General features: G+C 34.0%; 1 protein-coding gene across 1 annotated transcript in view; it reads right to left on the reverse strand.

The window, feature by feature from the left end:
- Nucleotides 1-20681, reverse strand: part of Zfyve9 (zinc finger FYVE-type containing 9) — a 193515-nt gene that overhangs the window by 84919 nt on the left and 87915 nt on the right. Inside the window, exon 4 of the mRNA XM_076860361.2 lies at nt 15056-17157. Within this exon, the coding sequence (XP_076716476.2) occupies nt 15056-17157 (2102 nt within the window). The remainder of the gene's footprint in view (nt 1-15055; nt 17158-20681) is intronic.

A 20681-nucleotide genomic window follows, 5' to 3' on the forward strand; every position in this document is an offset into this window, starting at 1 on the left:
ATATGAATTGGCATAATGGCAATTTCAGAAATAGCCAAAAGGTAGAAATAACCTAAGTATCCACTGATAGATGACTAGGTAAACAAAATATGGTATATACATACAATGAAATAATATTTAGGCTTAAAAGGAACAAAATTCTGATATAGGCTACAACATGAATGAACTTGAAGATATTTTGCCAAGTGAAACAAGCCAGATCCAAAGAGATAAACATTATGATTCCACTTTTATGAGATACCTGGAATGGTAAAATTCAGAAAGACAAAAAGTAGTGGTTAGAAGGGGTTAGGTATAAAGATAGAGAGGAACAAGTTATTGTTATATGCAAATGTTCTGGAGATAGTGATTATGGTTGCACAGCAACGTGAACACACTTAATGCCACTGAACTATACACCCAAAAATGGTTAAAATAGTAAATTTCATATCACATACGTTTTATCACAATAAAAATATTCTGACCAGTAATTAGAAAGCATAAGCATACTAATATATTGAGAGGGAAATGAGAGGCTATCAGAATAATGAGATGTAATATTTTAATATGTATTTTTTTAGTTGTAGATGAACACACAGTATCTTTCTTTACTTTTATGTGGTGCTGAGGATCAAACCCAGTGCCTCACACATGCAAGGCAAACACTTTACCGCTGAGCTACAGCACCAGCCCAATAGATGTAATTTTTGCATAGAATTGGAGTTAGATATAATTTAGTACCAATATTTTCTAGCTATGTTTTTTTTTATCCTACTTTAAACCTCTTTGCACCTCAGTTACCTCATTTGTTAATAATATTGGGGGGGGGGGCTACAGGACAGTGCCTGGTACTATCACTTTGCTTTTTTTCCCTTCTTATACCTAGCTCTAAGGATTTCTCAAAACCAGTGAGGTAGTATCTTGGTTTCTGCTGCATCATCCTCAAATGAACAATTGTGGCCCCTCTTTATTTCAAAGCAGTGAGTTTGCTTGTTAACACAGCAGAAAAACTCAGGTAAAGTGATACATTCATATGGACGTACATATATTTTCAAAGAGAAAACACCAAGTGACTTAAATGCCTGAAGACTTGTAGAAGAAGAGCAAGTGTTAACTGTGTCAAGTGTTTAGCAATATGCAGTATTCATTAATTTCTTGGGCTTAGTGGGAAAGTAAAAAACACAATCTTGCACACAGATCAAAATAGGCAGATTCCCAAAGCCATGGCATAAGGATAAAAGTAAACTAATATTTTATGTTAATCACAAGGCTGTCTAAAATCTTATAGGTTTATGGCCCTTTTCCAAGTTTAAAAAAAAATTACATAACACTTGTGATTTAAAATTCAAGAAAACTCAATGTCACATGCTTTTCCTACTGTGTATATATCTTTTAGTAACTATGTGATAATAATTATCATTGAATTTTATTTCAGAGTCCAAGCTTTTAATGGGTAAGTTGCTAAAAATAAGTCATTTAGATAAGAAACATCTAAAATTGGTGAAAATTAGACTTTATGACAAATATCAAGTTATATATCACAGAAAATTTGAACAGAAGTATTCTATGAAGAGTCCCATGAAGAAATACTGAGTAAGAAAGAAGTCTTTCAGCATTTATTGGTTTTAATATATCCAATTTACAAATGACTGTAATTATTCTATTACTTTGTTAAGCTATTTATTAGTTATTATATAATAACCATTTTTCTATAATTTACATCCTTAGCACCCTCTCAAAAGTTTTTTCTTTGTTAAAAGTAAATTAAAATGTGAGTCATGATTATTAATACCAGTAATTAACTATAAACCAGTGTTGGATGCATGCAAATTGTAAAAATTTGCAACTAGACTTAATTTTTTAGAGAAAATTACAAATACCAACATTTTATAAAAATCGCTATCAATTTTCCAAAAAATATAATTAGAGTAAGTCACCATTTAATGATAATCCACTATGAATAGTGATAAATAATTTACATATATTACTTTTAATCCTATTATTCATTCATTCAATTAATCTTTTCTATGTCTAATGTGTAAATTAAGCATTATCATCTCCCTTTTATAGATAATGGAAGTGCCTTGCCTAGATTATTATGAAACTAGGTTACTGAATACTCATTCATATTATTTCTATATAAAGTTGAATGCTATATAACTAATCTGAGTTGTCAGCTAATATATTCCTAAAGCATGGAAATATTGGTCTTGTTCTCCACAGTGCTCTTACCATCATATCTTGACCAACTTTCAGTATGAGAAATTACTATCACCTGCATCCTAAAGGAACACAACCAATGGCCATGTTTTAACATTTAAGAATAAAAGTAAACCTCAAGAAAACTGATCTGTGAATGCATAAGTCAAAACATTAACTGTCTTAATGTGCTGCTAATTCATTGATTTTATGAAAGTTATTCTGTATGCACTACCAAAATTCTCAAATGTTAAAACTGTTCCAAATTGCAATTAATTTAAAACACAAAACTTTATTTTTTTAAAAAAAAGTGACATCTAACAAAATAACATTTAAAACCAGATAGTTTTCAATTTCTTTTTTGAAATAAGTATTTATAAAATTTGTCTTAAAAATTATGATATAGGGGTTGGGGTTGTGGTAGAACACTCGCCTAGCACGTGCAAGGCACTAGGTTCAATCCTTAGCACCACATATAAACAAATAAAACAAAGGTATTGTACCCAACTATAACTAAAAATATATATATTAAAAAATTATATAAATGAAGACATTTTTTCTGAGAAATACAAATAACATAAAAATCACAATAACAAAAATTTATTTAGTTTTTAATTTATTTTTTTAATATTTTTTAGTTGTAGATGGACACAATATCTTTATTTATTTATCTTTATGTGGTGCTGAGGATCGAACACAGTGCCTCACCCATGCTAGGCAAGTGCTCTATCACTGAGCCACAACTCCAGCCCTAGATGTTTTATTTATATCCTTTCAACTTTACTCATGGGAAAAGAGCTTGACTTACATAGCTAGCAGAACTTTGGTTAGTTCATACTTTACCAACTCAAGTTTCTTCAACTGTAAACTAGGGATTATGCTTACTCTTAAGTTTACTAAGTCAGATAAACAAAGCACAGAGTAGGTACTAAATAAACATTGGCTCCCTCTGTTTCTCTTAGGTGGCTGCCCAGGAACTCTGGTCATAGTCCAGCTGTTGTTAAAGAAGTGATCATTATGGGGCTGGGGATGTGGCTCAAGCAGTAGCGTGCTTGCCTGGCATGCATGCAGCCCGGGTTCGATCCTCAGCACCACATAGATGTTGTGTCCACCGAAAACTAAAAAATAAATATTAAAATTCTCTCTCTCTCTTAAAAAAAAAAAAAAGAAGTGATCATTACTAAGAATCTCAATTTCAACAGTTTCTTAATCTGTGTTTTCCTGAAACTGTAGCATATATTGTTTTGTAGTGTGAGCTTAAGAACTCAAACTGCTTGAGTTTGAATCCTAAATAAATTTACTAGATTTTTTTTATGATTTTGAACATGTTACTTAACCTTTTTATGCCTTTTTTATCACTGCTTTTAAAATATTTTTAGTTGCAGATGGACACAATATCTCTGTTTATTAATTTATTTTTATGTGGCACTAAGGATCAAAGCCAGTGCCTCACACATGTGAGGCAAGCACTCTACCACTGAGCTACAGCCCCTGCCCTGTTTTATCACTTTTATAAATTATTACATTTGGATTATAACAGCAGCCACCTTATAGACTTGTTGTATGTATTAATAGAGGTAGGTATTTTTAAAAGTATCTGGACTAGATAAATATTCAATAAAGATTAGGTAGCTCACTGTCCTCTTACTCCCACCATTATCATATATTTGCTTCTCATTGTAGAGTAATTGAGGCTCTGTAATTGTTCATTTCTTATTTCAAATGTTTAAGTCTTGTCATCTACAGAAACATAAGTGGTATGTTTAATAGGGACCATTCTTTTAATAGGGGCCACTTCTTTTCTTTAATGAAAATGAAACACTAAGCAAAAAGAAAATAATCACTGAAAGAATAAATGAACAGACAAGTAAGTAGAAATGAATAGATAGATGGCAGCATAGATTGGCCCTATAGAACTTTTCTTGCTTCTCCAATCCAAAATGCTTGTACTGTAGAGATAACAATTTCATCATGTCTCCAAGGAAAATTGATTTCAATATCCATTAAGTCAGAATTCAACTAGTAAAAATCAGCTGAAAGTCTGATATAAAGTCTCAAAGGGTTCTCAAAATTTAAACTCTCTGGAACTAAGGATTAGCTCACTGGTAAAGTACTTGCCCAGCATGCCTAAGGCCCTGGTTGGTCCAGCACCACATAAAGAAAAAGAAAATCAATTACCTTCTAGGTTTTACTTTCCCATTCCAAGGTAACAATCTCTCCTCAAATCTTCATTTGTTTCTCTTTCACCGTTTACAATATTTGTGCTTTTGAAATAAACACCAGTCAATAAGATATACATTTCTTCATGCTCTCACCACCAGACGTATCTGTTCCTGACCTTCCCATATTGAAGAGCAAACCGTCAACATATGAAGAGATCTCATCCCTTGGGCCTTTTCAAGGACTTTTCTCAACTTTTGATAGTTCCCCCTTTGTCCTAAAACTCCTTCCTTTTCCTTTCCCTTTCTCCTTCTCTCCACCCCCCCACCCTGCGCCTCACCTCTCTCGCAATGCTAGAGATGGAACCCAGGGCCTCACACATGCTACCCAAGTGTTCTACCACTGACCCACACTCTCAGTCCCCTAAAACTTCTATTCTAAATGATCATTGATTCCATTATGTAAACACATATCTCCCATCCTTACAAAATTCATCCATAACCACCATTTCCATCTAACAATTGCTCCAATTTCTTCTATTCTACCTCATGGCAAAAGTTCTCAAAAAAAAAAAAATCATCTTCAGTTCCTCACTTCTATTTTTAACTCATTCCCATCTAGATTTTATATCTACTGCCATCAAGTCCCTTTCCTACCTACATCTTATTAACTACTCATAAACATTTTACATAGATGATAATGCCTCCTTTCACAAAATGCATTCATCTTTTGACTTCCTGTATATATTTTCTTGGTTTTCTGCCTGCCTTCAATCACTTGTTCTGCATTCTCATTCATTTCATCTCATGGCTCAACCCGGAGCCTCTTCTCTTCCCTTTCTATACACTCTTCCCTAGATGATCTCATCTATTCCCAAGGATTCCCATTGCATTCCTCACTTGACCTGCAAAGCCCTATCTGATCTTCTCCCTGATTCTTTTCCAACCTCTTTTTATATGACTCTTCCCTCATTCACTATATTTCAGTCATACTAGACTCCTTCCTTCCTTGCTTTCCTACCTCAGAGGCTCTGTCTATGCTGTTCTCTCTTCCTGGAGCATTCTTCTCTTGGTTCTTTGAATGTCTGACTCCTCAACTTTCAAGTGTCTTTTAAAATGTAACTTCTCAAAGGTCTTCTCTGACAATTCTCCCCACCACCATTTTTTTATATTATATATATTTTTATATTATATACATATATTTTATATTTTATATAGTTTATAATATATTATATTTTGTTGTGGCTACAGAAAACACTAAGACAGCAGCCTATAACCAATAAGGGAACAATAAGATAAAAACATGATTGCCTTGCTCTAAGGTAGGTCAAATCTGTTATGCCATTCATATCCCAGTGTTCTTCCTAGAATGAGTCTGAGATTTATTTTCTTCATGGCCTTGCTAATATTTATAATTACCTATTGGTGTGGCTTTGGTCCTTGATCTAATCTTCAAATACCATGAGGTTAGGGACCACAATATTATCAGTATAAACTCAGCACCCAGCACAGTGAGGAAGACAAAGATAAAGATGATACTGTGTGAAAAGAGCTTATGACTTAGATGAAGCTTACTTTTAACCAACACAGTCTTTTGGAGACCATGATGGAAACTATTTCTCTAGTATCATTAGAACTCCTATTTAATCCAAACACTTGTCCTGTTTTACCATGTTAGATGGTCAAATCATGTCACCTATAAGGCAAGATAGGTTTTCAAGCAGAGTAATGCTCTCATATTTATTGATTCTCATCAGTACATTAATGAATAGGAAAATAAACTTGTTTTTGTTTGACTCTTCCTTAAACAGGAAAAACACATGACTAAGCATTTCCCAAAGTTCTTACATCTGAATTTGACATCAACATCTAAATACTCAAAGTATTGAGTAAAAATGTACTGTTACATTGAGATAGTATTCATTTATTTCTTAGTTCATGTAATAAATATCCAAGTATCTCCTATGCATTAAGGCTAAGGACACAGCAGCATCCAAGGCAGAAAAGATTCTTACTTCATGGAGTTTGGAATAGAACTGGAGAAGCAAATAGTAAACAAGTATAAATAAAATCACACAGCTAGGGTTGTGGCTCAGCGGTAGAGTGGTCGCCTAGCATGGGTGAGGCACTGGGTTTGATCCTCAGCACCACATAAAAAAATAAATACATACAATAAAGGTATTGTGTCCATCTACAACTAAAAAATATATATGTTTAAATAAGTAGATAAACAAGATCATATTCAGAAAGTCAAAAGATCAAGAAAAAAGCCAAGTAATTCTATTGAAATATATTGTTTAGAAATTTATAAATACTCCAAAATACTTCTAAAAGAATTTAAAGTAGATGTGTTTTAAGAGAATACAAGGACTATATGGTAGGGGAAAACATCTGCAAAATAGAGATCTGATAAATAATTTATATCTAAAACATACAAAGGACTCTTAAAATTCAACAAGAAATAAAATAATTCAATTAAAAGTTGAGCTGCAGACCTAACACACACCTTACCAAACATGATGCAGATGATAAACAAGCACATGAAAAGATGCTAGGGCTGGAATGTTGCTCAGAGGTAGAGCAAGTACCTTTCTAACAGACACTAAGCCCTGGGCTTGAATCTCAACATCAGGGAAAAATAAAAATAGTGACATACAACATTCATCATCAGGGAATTATGAATTAAAACAAAAATAAGAAACTATTAGGGCTGGGATTGTTGCTCAGTGGTAGACCACTTGCCTAGCATGTGTGAGGCACTGGGTTTGATTCTCAGCACCACATACCAATAAATGAATAAAATTTTTAAAAAAAGAAAGAAAAAGAAACTACTACACACATATTAGAATGGTTAAAATGCAAAATAATGGATAACATCAAATGCTAATGAGGATATGGAACAAGAACTCTCACTACTGATAGATATGCAAAATGGTAATGGTCATTTTGGAAAACAGTTTCTTGCAAGAGAAATCCAGCAATCATATTCCTAGATACATATACAAATTGGAATTTGCATAGAAATTTTGTTTGTTCTTTTCATTTATATATGACAGTACAGAAATGTTTTAGTAGCTTTATTTATTATTATTTAGGGCTAGAAATGTTACTCTATTGTAGAGCTCTAGTCTGCTTACCTAGAATGCCTGAGACTTTGTTAAGTTTCTATTCCTAACACAGCAAAAATAAATAAATTTTTTAAAAACACAATGTAACTATAATTGCCTAAAACTGGAAGTAACCAAGCTGACCTTCAATAGATGAATGGATACACAAACCCAGGTACACTCATACTTCAGAATATTATTGAGCAATGAAAAGAAACATGTAGGCAGGTGAGATGGCACATATCTGTAATCCCAGCTACTCAGGAGTCTTGCATAAACTAAGCAAGCATTGAGCTATATCCCCCACCCATTAACACATATTTCTAAGTGAAAAAAGCCAATCTGAATGATTTGGCTTAGGATTCCAACTATTTTGGAAAAGGAAAAATTATGGAGGCTATAATAAAATAAGTGCCAGGGGTTCTGGGAGAGAAAGGAATCATGAACAAATAGGGGGAACACAGGGGATTTTTAGGGCAGTGTAACTATATTATATAATAGGATGTGTAACATCCATTTATCAAAATCCTTAACACAAAGTGAACCCTAATGTAAACTATGGCACTATATATTTCTTTTACAGGATTTTGGTAAAAAATGATATAGTGATATCGGTTTATCAATTTTAACAAGTGTACCCCATTAATGTTCAATGTTTAATAATGAGTAAACTATGTGAAGGGGTCGTGTATTAAAACTATACTATTTGTTCCATTTTTCTGCTCTAGAAAACAGTCTATTAAACTTTTTGAAGTGGGTATATCTTGGGGTAGGGTTGTAGCTCAGTGGAAGAGTGCTTACCTAGCATGTGTGAGGCGCTGGGTTCAATTCTCAGCACCACATACAAATAAATAAAATAAATGTTCATCGACAACTAAAAAAAAATTTTAAAAGTGAATATGTCTTGGGAGTTGAACTAAGGATATGCAGAAGTGGACAAGAGGCTGCCATCTCTCAAGGTGTATATATTATTTTGTTTTATTAAAAAAAAAAAAAAGGACCAAACCAGGCACAGTGGCATTTGCCTGTAATCCCATAATTCAGGAGGCTGAGACAGGAGGATTTCAAGGCCAGCCTCAGCAATTTAGCAAGACACTGTCTCAAAATAAAAAAAGAAAAGGGGTTGGGATGTAGCTCAGTGTCAAACACTGCTGGGTTCAACTGCCAGTACCAAAAAAAGAAAAGAAAAAGAAATCTTAAAAAGTACTAGGTTTCTTCTTCCCATCTCAAAATGTTTGTTTTAGACTCAATTTTTAAGTTGAACAGTTATTTCTAATGATGTCAATTCTTAAAAGTACTTTTTCACTTAGTCTAAAATGTGGTATAATGACTCACACATAAAATAGTGTTACATAGTTTTTCCTTATACCTTTATTGATAAAACTACTCCTAATTTTATTATGGAACACTACTTTAAATTAGAAGCACAGAATTAGAAATGGACTGTAGTTCACCATTTTTAGACACATACATAATATTATATAAACTATAAAAACTCAAAATATGACATTTTATAATTAATGTATAAATGCTCATTTTATATGACATTTACAAATGTCTGAGGGGGAAATTTTTCTAGAATCATAATAAAAATTAATCTAGATCATGTTTCAATATGCCACTTGTATATTACATGTCACCAAACTATTTTTTTAACATAAGTGATAAAGATCATGAGTGTCTAAAGGCACTTTGAGAAGCCGGTATGAAAATTTAGTCAAAAAAAGAAACAATAATTGCAAAACAAAACCTTAAGATTACCTTACTTAATTGACACTTTGATAAACAGTATTCCAGTCCAACCAAAATAACTTCCAGAAAATATACTTTCAGTCCAGCAGGTTTCAAAAATGGCATATACTTCCCATAAAGTGAGGTAACTAAGCAATAAAATTTGGCAATAATTTTACAAAGACAAATCAGTGCTAGCACAAAGTTTTCTATTTCCTTTTCATTCTTTTTTTTTAAACAGAGGTTAACACAAGCTCTTTCAGAAGTGCAAGGAAAATGAAACTATGCAATCCCTACTTTTGCAGAAGAGGAAACAGAGTCCCAGAAATTGTCATACCCATTTCTGGGCTCTTTTGCACTCTCACTATAGTTCTCTGTTCTATTCAAACCATTAACGAACACATTAAAAATCCATCATTTTGAATTATACTTTTAAAAAATCAATTAAAGTAGAAAAATAATGGGGATACACTGAAGTGACTAAACCACTAAAACCACTTCTCTTAATGAACTGGTGCCTTTCATGTTTTTTCCTTATTTTGTAGTTCACAAGAGTAAATAAAACCTACAATCCTGGAACTTTGCTAATCTGCCTCATCAACTGATAGCACCAATCACTTCTTGTCATCCTTAAAAATCCACATATTCAAACTCCCATTACATCTAGATGGCTGCCCAAATCTAGTGTCCATCCAAAGACTTACATTTCTAGTAGGCAGTTCAAATACAAATAAATTTTGCTGCTATGTCTAGAGTATGAGGCTTTGGGATAAGAAAGATCTGTATTAAAATCTATATATACACATTGATAAACTCTTGAGATTTGGGGCAAGTTTCTCAACTTTTCTGAGGCACATTTTGCTCACCTGTAGCTATATCTCAGAGAAGTGTAATGTTAGACTACATAAACCTAGCATAAAATGTAAGTGTTCAAAAAATGTTATTCTCTCCTTTAATGTCATTACAAATATAATATAAATATCTAAATTTTAAGTATCAATTCATGAAGTTTTACTCTCCCCACACCTCAGTACCCAGGATTAAACCCAGAGATGCTCCACAATTAGCCACATCTCCAATCCTTTTTCAAATTTTACTGAGACAAGGTCTCAAGCACCTAGGCTGCTTTTGAACTTCTGATCCTTCTGCCTCAGCCTACTGAGTAGCTGGGATTATAGATATGCACCACTGAACCAGCTACATGAGTCCTACTTTCAAAGTTTCTATTTATGTCTACTATTATCAAATAGTAAACAATTTTTTATCAACTGGCACCTGGTAATTTATAACTTGTCACATTAGTAAAAAATAATCAAAATGGTGTGAAAAGTCTTGCAAATGGCTAAATAAAAGTTTTCTGTTTTATTTTTTTTGTTTGTTTTTGTTTTTGTTTTTGTTTTTTGTTTGTTTTTGTTTTTTTTTTGGTACAGGGGACTGAACCCAGGGGCGCCTTATCATTGAGCTATATCCATCCTGTTTATTTTTTTATATATTTTTCCATCCTGTTTATTTTTAACAGGGTCTTGCTAGGATGCTAAGGGTCTGGTTAAGTTGCTGAGGATGGCCTCAAAATTGTGATCCTCCTGCCTCAGCCTACCAAGTCACTGAGATAACAGGCATGTGCCAACATGTCTGCCCAAATAAAAGATTTTTAAGAATTTTTTTTTTAAAGAAATTCTCTACCCTCAAAAAAATCATCTTTCCTATACTTTGAAATTCAGTGGCTCTCTTAGGCATTTTAAGTCAAATGATCAAATACAAAGGGGCCACAATATTGAAGGCAAATGGAGCTTGATAGAGGATGAATAACCATGATATGCTGGAATCAGCAGTTTCCACAGGAAATTAATATGGATATATAATAATGGTGATAATTTGAACTTACAGGGCAATATTGGGGGGAAAGTACAGAGTGCTCTTTCTAGTCTCTAATTTATTGCTTATCAAACAGGGAAAGTGGGGATTATGTTGCTCTAACGAGCGATTATCTAAATTTAAAATGCATGAAGTCATAAAAATAAAACTATTGTAATTATTTTAGAATGTGTGACATGCTTTTCAAATTAACAATAAAAGAATACAACCCATGTGTCTTGATTTCCCCCCATTACAACAATATAGGAACAAATTGCTACATTTTATTATTTTTCTATATTCTAGCATAATTATTTTGTATTCCACTAATATTATACCAAGATGAATAACAATTAAAATATACCCACCCTGTAATAATAGCTGAATATAAACTATCATGCTGAGTAACTTCTCACAACTTTAACCCCTTCTATACTCAAGCATATTTTTAATATTGACCCATACTTCTGTAAGATTAATTTATTTCCCTTTTCCTACTGCTAATCATCCACCTATGCTTTGCATGATCCCACTTTTCTTACATACTTTAGAACTTTGTTCTGTGTGTGTGTGTGTGTGTGTGTGTGTGTGTGTGTGGTCACTTTATAGCTTTCCTGACTCACTCCTCAATTCTTGAAAAACTTAACCTGAAAAAACTCCTGGAGGATCTAAAGTTGAAGCTCAGTGGTAAAGCACTTGCCTAGCATGTGGGGCACGGGTTCGATTCTCAGCATGTCATATACATAAATGAATAAAGTAAAAGTCCATGAACATCTAAAATAAATGTGTTAAAAAATGTAATCTTCTTTAAAAAAAAAAAAAAACTCCTGGAAAAACAAAACTCTTCAAACTGCTGGTATCAATGAGGATGTATGCTAGAGAAAGCAGAGTGACTGAGGGAAAGAGTACCTAGCTTTAAAGTCAGGGCATTTATAAGCTGTGTAAACTTGGGCCTATTCCTTGGCCTCTCTGAATCTAAAATGTTTAATCTTTCAGACAGGAAAAATTAACACATACTGGTGAGGGCTGAATAAGAATGAATATGAAGAACATATAATTTGCATTCTCAATAGGCTTTGTCTACTCAGATCAGTGGTTCACAATGTTTTTTATTTTTTCAAAACTCTAGGAAATCCAAATATTCCTTTTCCTACTCACTGAAATCCATATCCTTGTCTATAAATTTCATGAGATCTAAATTCCATTTTATACCCAATACTAGCCCAGAAACTTGTATATGTTAGAGGTTTGTGTGGAGTAAAGATAATTTAGTAGAGAAATTACTATATATTTTTAATTTCTACTAGAATTGAACAAATTAAGTTTCCTTTTTCTTTTTTTAATTTCTCTTTTTTTTTCTTTTTTATTTTTTTTAGTTTTCAGTGAACACAACATCTTTATTTCTTTTAATGTGGTGCTGAGGATCAAACCCAGCGCCCCATGTATGCCAGGCGAGCACGCTACCGCTTAAGCCATATCCCCAGCCCAAACGTTCCTTTTTCAATAGTTAAAAACAATTTTAAAAATTACATTGCCTGTGGTATTTTTCTAGCTAACTTCCCAGGATAATTTGATTAATAGAAAAAGGATACTTATATTTACAAGTCCTTTCCTTCTGAAAAAGCTCAAAGATTTTCTCATCAATCCTTATAATCATCTCTGAGATAAATGGAGATGGGGCAAATAGAATTATGAATTCATAATCCATAAGAGTTCATAAATTCTACAGCAAAATTTCCATCTAAGTTTTCAATTTATATGTACTTTATCATAACTCTCTTTCTGAATTCACATAAGGTACCTAATTTTCTTATTACATTAGAATATTCTGGTCTGTACCCAAAATATTTTTGTCATTTAAGAAAAGAAAAATTTTATAAAGGTGTTATATATAGTAAGTGAAACAGAATAACATAAAAATGATCAATTTAATCTCCTAAACTACCCTGTTCAGTCTACTGACCATAGTTCTACTTCAGCTAACAAATATAAACTAAAACATTTAGGAATTAGACACAGTCTCAGCTTCAGCTTCCTTCTACTACTCATATTGTTTCTTTTGTGCTAGAACTTTCTAATAAACTTTGCTGACTGATCAACCAGAAACCATCCTTGCCTTTTCATCTGTCAACAGAATCCTTCTTTTGTTCATGCAACACCCAGGAAATAAATTATGATCGATTAGCTTATCTTGGCAGTCCTGATCCTCTTTTCCAGTGATTGGTCTAAGACCTGCTTCCTAGAACTGTCCAGTTAGTTGAAGGAAGATGCTAGGGATTCTTAGAGCATAACTAGAGAAACAGGCTCTTTTGCCCAAACTCCAGTCAATTTCTTTGCACTTAGAAGGCTGTCAGGATCAATCTGTTAATTAAGAGCTGAACTACTATTTTGAGACCAAGAGGGGAAGACCAAGAGAATTTCCATGATCCTGACACTGTACCCAGATACAACTGAGTCTACGAGCTTCTTTATATCTAAAATAAATGTTATGATTGTCTAAGTCACTGAGGGTCAAATACTCTGTCCCTTCAAATTGAAAGTATCCTAATTAATCCACTTGTTACTTCTGTACTACCATGCAGTCTTCACAAGAGCCCAATGAAAATCACTCACTTTGGGGGGTTTTGCCTATTTTTATGGATTAGAAAACTAAGGATTAGTAAAGTTACATAGTTAATAATAACAAAGTTGAAATTTGAATCTAGATCTAACATTGAACTTTGCTTTTTTTTTTTTTTTTGTGTGTGTGTGTGTGTGTGTGATACTGGGGATTGAACACAGGGACACTCTACTACTGAGTTATATTCCCAGTTCTTTTTATTTTGAGAGAGTCTTGCTAAATTGTTCAGGCTGAACTTGAACTTGCAATCCTGCTTCAGCCTCCTGAATAGCTGAGATAGCAGGCATGCACCAATGCACCTGGCTCCTCACATTCTTTTTAAAAATACAAAATTCCGGGGCTGGGGATGTGGTTCAGCAGTAGAGCACTTGCCTTGCACATGAGGCACTAAGTTCAATCCTCAGCACCACATAAAATAAACAAACAAAATAAAGGTATTGGGTCCATCTACAACTTAAAAAAAAAAAATTACAAGATTCCCTTTCTTCCTTAATTACAACTTGTGTTTTAAAAAAAACCAAACAAGTAAGTTGTGTTATTAGCTATCAGAATGTGAGGAGAGCTAAAGAATATCAATTATTCTTATAATCTTGCCATAAGGATCTAAAGTCTGCTACTCTATTTTGTATTTAATTTATATGGGGAAAAAGACAAGAATACATATGTCAATATATTAAGTCCCAGATTATCTACTATAATGGCAAAAAAAATCCCACTTAAAAAAGTGAGATGGAGGGCTGGGCTGTAGCTCAGTGGCAGAATACTTGCCTAGCATGTGTGAGGCACTAGGTTTGATCCCTAGTACCACATAAAAATAAACAAACAAAATAAAGGGATGCTGTCCATCTACAACTACAAAAAAAATTTTTTTGAAAAGTGAGATGGAGGGCTGGGGTTGCAGCTCAGTGGTACAGTACTTGCCTAGCATTTGTGAGGCACTGGATTTGATCCTCAGCACCACATATAAATAAATAAAATAAAGGTATTATGTCCACTTACAACTAAAAAAAAAGTTTTTTTTAAAAAATGAGATGGAGTCTTAAGTCTAATGGTCAATTTTTTAAAAAGTAAAAAAAAAAAAAAATATGAACCACAAATATTTTCTAAGCTGAAAGAACAAACTTCCTTATTTCAAATAATCCCATTAACCAAGTATGTGTCAATATAGAAACCACAAAGTTAACACTTCCTCAATTCTGATCTCTTCATAGAAACTGATTCAGTATAAATCTTAGCAATAAGCAAGGTCATTTTTTATATAGAAACTTATTAGAACTGGATTTTTAAAAGCTATTTATTATGTTTTCTCAAACACAAATTTATATACAGAATACTGCTTTATTAATTTCTAACTGAGCATTACAAAACGAACATGCCAGGTTTCTGAGCTGATACATGCATCTTACCTTTCCACATGCTCTGCAATGATGCCTCCTTTTAGTGAATGTAAACCGGGCTTCACATTTCATGCAATTTGGAGCCTGGGAATCTGGTACCCATACTGGAGCCACCTCCCCCAGAGTGGTAAATGGCTTTCTGGCAGAAATTCCAAACTGACCAGCTCTGAGATCATTATCTGGGCTATCTGGAGCTACTGCAAGGCACGGTCTACTGGAAATCTCAGCCTCATAACTTTCTAAATGTTCTCCATTTGTATCAGTAATAGAGATGTTTCCCAAAGATGCATTGCATACATTGGTTGCTGAGTTTTCTCCCACTTTTGCTTTCCCAAGAATATCATTTTTGTTTTTAATATTATTTCCACTGTTTGCAGGAAGGTCATTTTGTAAATGATCTGATAATGGCTTTGGAATTTGAAGTTTAAGATTAGAAGGTTGCTTGGGTCTTGCACCACCAAAAGGAACACTGATAGACTGCAAGTTTGCTACTATCTTGGGGGAAGATTGTCCAAGCAATGATGGAACTTGACTACAGAAGTTTTGTAAATAATTCTTCTTCATGAGGTCACCAGTGCTGTTTAAAAGCAGTCCAGTTGCTTCTGTAGCCTCATTTCCTCTCTGTTCATAAATATTTGAGTAGCATTCTGACTTGCTCTCTTCTATTTCTTTTTCTTCTGTTACTGAATCTTCTTTGGAAGGTAATGTCTTTGGAACAAAAGAAACAACTGGGCTCTGCATTCCATAGGAATCACAACCATTAGAGAGAGAATTTGCTGCTGGTGTATCTATAACAGTGGAGAAATCACATCCTTCACCTTCATTCATGCAAGTTCCTTGTAAATCTATACCTGCATCTACTGTTCCAACACACTCTACTGCACCATCACCATTAGTGGCCTCAGGCTGACTAACCTGTAAAAACTTTTCATTTTCTTCATTTACTTGGGTATCATTCATCTCATGTGGTTTAGTCAATTTCCAATTTGTCATCTCCTGAGAGTCAGAGAAATGCTCTGTTATATTAAGAAATTCTGTAGTGCCAAGAATTTCTTCATGTTCATAACCTTCATCTTCATCAGCCCTAACATTAGTAGGCACAAGGCAATCTGAAAACTGTTCACAGTTATTGTCCCTTCCATTAGGCATGTCTGGTTTGAGATTCAAAGCTAAACCAGACCTCAGGGATTCTTCAGTTGATCTCTCACATGTTGGCTCTTTTTTTGTCAAAATCTCCTCACTCAAGTGGGAAAAGGAGTTTGGACTCCCTAAATCTGTCTTAGGAGAGCTGTTTTTGTCTGTGAGATCTTCGCCTGGTATATAGTTCTCTTGCTTTTTAACATCAGGACCTCCATCTATTCCCTGGGATGAGATTTCTGACTCAGCTGTTAAACTTGTAATAACAGGCATGTAGGGATCTCTATTTATATTTTCATCATCCTTTAACTGTAAAGGGGAACAGATATTGGCTAGATTATCAGATGAAGCAGTACATAGATGGTTAACAGAGTCCTCCTCTGCTTTTGGTCTATCCAATAGATCCATTTGCTTTTTGGAGTTTATATCTTTTTCAGTGGACCCATTCATACTAATACTAAATTGATCAGATTGTCTATTTTCATTATCTAGTGAACAGCTAAAAGGATCCATGAGAGATTGACTATTATAATCATTACAATCCTGCAAATCACTTTGTAATGTTCTTTTATCACAATTATGCATGACAGCTACCACAAGAACATTCTTCTCATCTGGCAGACAAGTTAGGTTTCCACATTTCTTATCTCCCACTTCAACAGCAATGCGTTGATCATCCCGGTTATAGTTTCTCTTAATTAACTGATCCTCTGCAATGGCATTTTCATCAATCCACATTGTGGCAATCTCTGGATTTAGACTACAGTCCTGTCCATTAGCACAATGATCTTCTCCTTCCCTGGTCAGGGGAGATGAATGAGCCAGAGAGAAGATTTTTAACTGTGGTTGTGATTCACTAGAAATTGCAGGTTCCTTCACACTGGCCAATGCAGAGTTAAATGACAGTTGGTGAGAAGAGGGATCTAGAATCTTATTCCACTTTGTGTCCAATAAAGTAGGAGAAATTGTTTCATCTGAAAAAAAAAAAAGTAGTTGCAGTAAGTTTGCTGATAACATTGAAATGCTACTAGGGCTAAGTTAATCAACATTTCTAACTATACTCTAAAAATAAAACATACCTAGGATATTTGAAAATAAAATATTCCTAGAATATAAAGGTATATAATTTTTTGCTAGGAATAAAAAATATATTTAAGACAATTCCTATAATCATGTCATCAGATTATAATATTTGAGAACTTTCAAAGAACAAAAGAATTCTATGTTAATCTAATAAAATTAAACTGACCCTCATACCCAAGAAAGGGGAAAGCACCTTTGGATTGTTTGTGTATACAAGGCTGGGCACAGACTAATCTAAGATCAGGGGAAAAACAGAAAAGTAATGAGGATACAGTAATTGAGTGGGAAAGAAAATGAATAAATTTTTCTATGGAGACTGAATGCTCATATAAAGTACATCATGATTGGAATGTAGGTTACATGGTTACCTCCATTTGTCAAAACTGTATAGTTAGCCAGAAGTGGGAGTGCATGCCTCTACTCCTAACTACTGGGGATGCTGAGATGGGAGGCTCCCCAAAGCCCACAAGCTCAAAACCAGCCTGAACAATTTAGCAAGACACTGTCTCAAACAGAGGGGGGAAAAAAAACCTGTGGAGTTAAGATCTATGCACTTTAGGGAATAAAAAGTTTGCCTTTATAAAACTGTAATAAAAGACTGGCTCTGGGCTCAATTGGAAGGAAGGAAGGAAGGAAGGAAGGAAGGAAGGAAGGAAGGAAGGAAGGAAGGAAGGAAGGAAGGGGAGAGAGAGAAAGAAAAATAGAAAAGAAAAAAACTGTAGAAAAAAACAAGAAACAGGAAATGAGAAACAAAGTTATAAATTAAAACTGGCAGCAGGTCAATAACTATTGTGAAGGTGGATGATGGATGTACTGAGATTGTACCTATTATGGTTTTTTTGGTTTTGGGTTTTTTTCAGTATTGGGGATTAAACTTGAGCACTCAACCACTGTGCCACATCTCCAGCTCTATTTTGTATTTTATTTAGAGATAGCATTTCACTGAGTTGCTTAGCGCCTCACTCTTGCTGAGGCTGACTTTGAACCCATGATCCTCCCGCCTCAATCTCCCAAGTCACTGGGATTATAGGTGTGTGCCAGTGCACCCGGTTATGTTTTTTTTTTTTTTTTAAAGTTTGCTACAGTATGTGAAATTCAGCTTGAAACCTGTCATAGTACATTATTACTTAGGTTTGTATTTATATTATCTGAGGATATTTGGCAAAAGTGCTTATCTAATTAAATCAATTTACTTACAGTTTATAAATTAGAATGATTTCATATAACATTTCTGTTTACTTTTTAATAAATCAAGTTGTAGTGCTATTGTGTATGTCTAAATTAGAAAAATAAGTAATAATGCACTTAGCCTTTCCTACTTTCTTCCGTCAATAATTTATAATCATGGTGCTGAAATTATGCAGATATATCTGTATCAATTTTCAGTGCACCCTTAGCACCTTATTCATATCTTTATTAAGGCATTTACTACATTTTAATGCAATGGCTTATTTACCTCCTTTTATCCACTGAATAATTTCTGTAGGCAGAAATCATTTCAGTTCCATTTGTGTAACCCCTCACTTTGCACAATGCATAGTATATAGTAGGTATACAATAATACATTTCGAGTATATACCACAGCAAAAGGACTGGACTGGGTAAATAGAAGATTTAAATGATAGCTCATTTCTCTATAAAGTATACAATCTAGTTAGGAAAATCAAAATACATGCAACATACATGAATATCTAATTGGCAGTATAGAGTGGCCTTCATATTTGTAAATTATTATGTGGGAACAGAAAATAAATTTGGAGAAGAAAGGCATGCAGGTAGGATACCTGGGATTGAACTCAGGGGCACTTGGCCACTGAGCCACATCCCCAGAATATTTTGTATTTTATTTAGAGACAGGGTCTCACCAAGTTACTTAGTGCCTCGCTTTTGCCAAGGCTGGCTTTGAACTCACAATCTCCCTGCCCAGCTTCCTGAGCAGCTGGGATTACAGGCGTGCACAACTGCACCAGGCTAGAAAGGCATTTTTCCAGGATAAAGTAAGTGAGCTTACAGAGACAAAAGGAACTAGATAAGCTTCAGAAAGTTTTAAGATTGAACATGGAGGCATTTATAAGTAGGAAATAAGAAAAAAGCATGGCCTCAAACTTCAGAATTTAAAAGAATAATTAGTAAATCAGTTTGGGATAAGAAAAAAACTAGCATAAGAAAACAGTTGTTGAGAGCCACAGCCGAAGGGGCCCCAGCAAACTTCCAGCTGCCAGCTGATGATTGGCTCACAGCGGCCCCAGCAAACTTCTAGCTGCCAACTGATTGGCTCCTCTGCGGTGATGCTCATTGGGCTGTTTCCCTGCCCTTTCAGACCACGGAGCTGCTCATTGAAGGACTTTTTTTGGCTCCGCCCACATGACCCAGCCAATCGGCCTCAAGAGCAGGAGTGGGGGAGGTTGAGAGGCTTGTGTAAGCCGGTGGTGGCAGTTGGGCTCTGAGGGTTTTTCCTGAGGAGCTGTGTGGTGTGGTATGTGTGTTCTAAAAATAAAGTTCGTTTCTTTTGACAAGTGGCTCCTTAATTGTGTCCAGCCAGACTGCGGCAAACAGTAAAATGAAGCTACAAATAAATCATAAAACATCCAATTGTGTAAAGAACAGCCTTAGTATCCTCTGAATTACTAAGTCTATAATTTAAATCCAAATTTAGGCTGGCAAATATTTGAGATTTAGTAATTTGAATTTTCTTTTTTAAATAAGCTGGTTCCTGAAAATAAAAAAGAGATACTCTTCTACAAGAATATCTAATAATATTCAAACAGGAATGATGAGGTATTAAAATTTTCAATTTTAATCATTTCAATTTTAATCATTCAATCACCACTACCAGGCATAAAGTTAAGTACTGAGTATAATCAACAGGCCATTTGTGGGATATTTTGCATTTATAGAAGGAAAAAAAGTAATACAAAATGAGAAATCATTTCATTTATAGCATACTCTCTAAGGTACAAAAGGATAGAGATGATAGTTTTTAATGCAACTGGTACTAAGATTCAAAAGACTAAGTTCAAACGAAAGTAACACATAGTTACAACCAAAAAGCAGGTGTTGGAAATCCTTCTTAATTGAAGGAGTTGTTGTGGTTTTATTTATTTATTTGTTTGTTTATTTATTTATTTTTGCAAGTAAGTGCTATATTTTATAAGACATTTTTACAGATTCAAACACAATATATTGTAAAACAACTATACAAAATACCCTACTAGTCTACAAAAGTCACAAAGAGACTAATGTAATAAACTAATGGTTTAGAGTCAATGATATTCTGGTAGTATTCGTAGGATTAGGTAAAATACCTAGATATCTAGTGACTTGCGTAACTGTAATACACTGAGAGTTAAACTGAAGAAAGTATTAAGAAAATATTTATATAAATGATTGAAACTCAGAGGAAAATATATTTTCT

Source organism: Callospermophilus lateralis, chromosome 7, assembly GCF_048772815.1.
Source record: "Callospermophilus lateralis isolate mCalLat2 chromosome 7, mCalLat2.hap1, whole genome shotgun sequence".
In the NCBI taxonomy this organism is placed as follows: Eukaryota; Metazoa; Chordata; class Mammalia; order Rodentia; family Sciuridae; genus Callospermophilus; species Callospermophilus lateralis.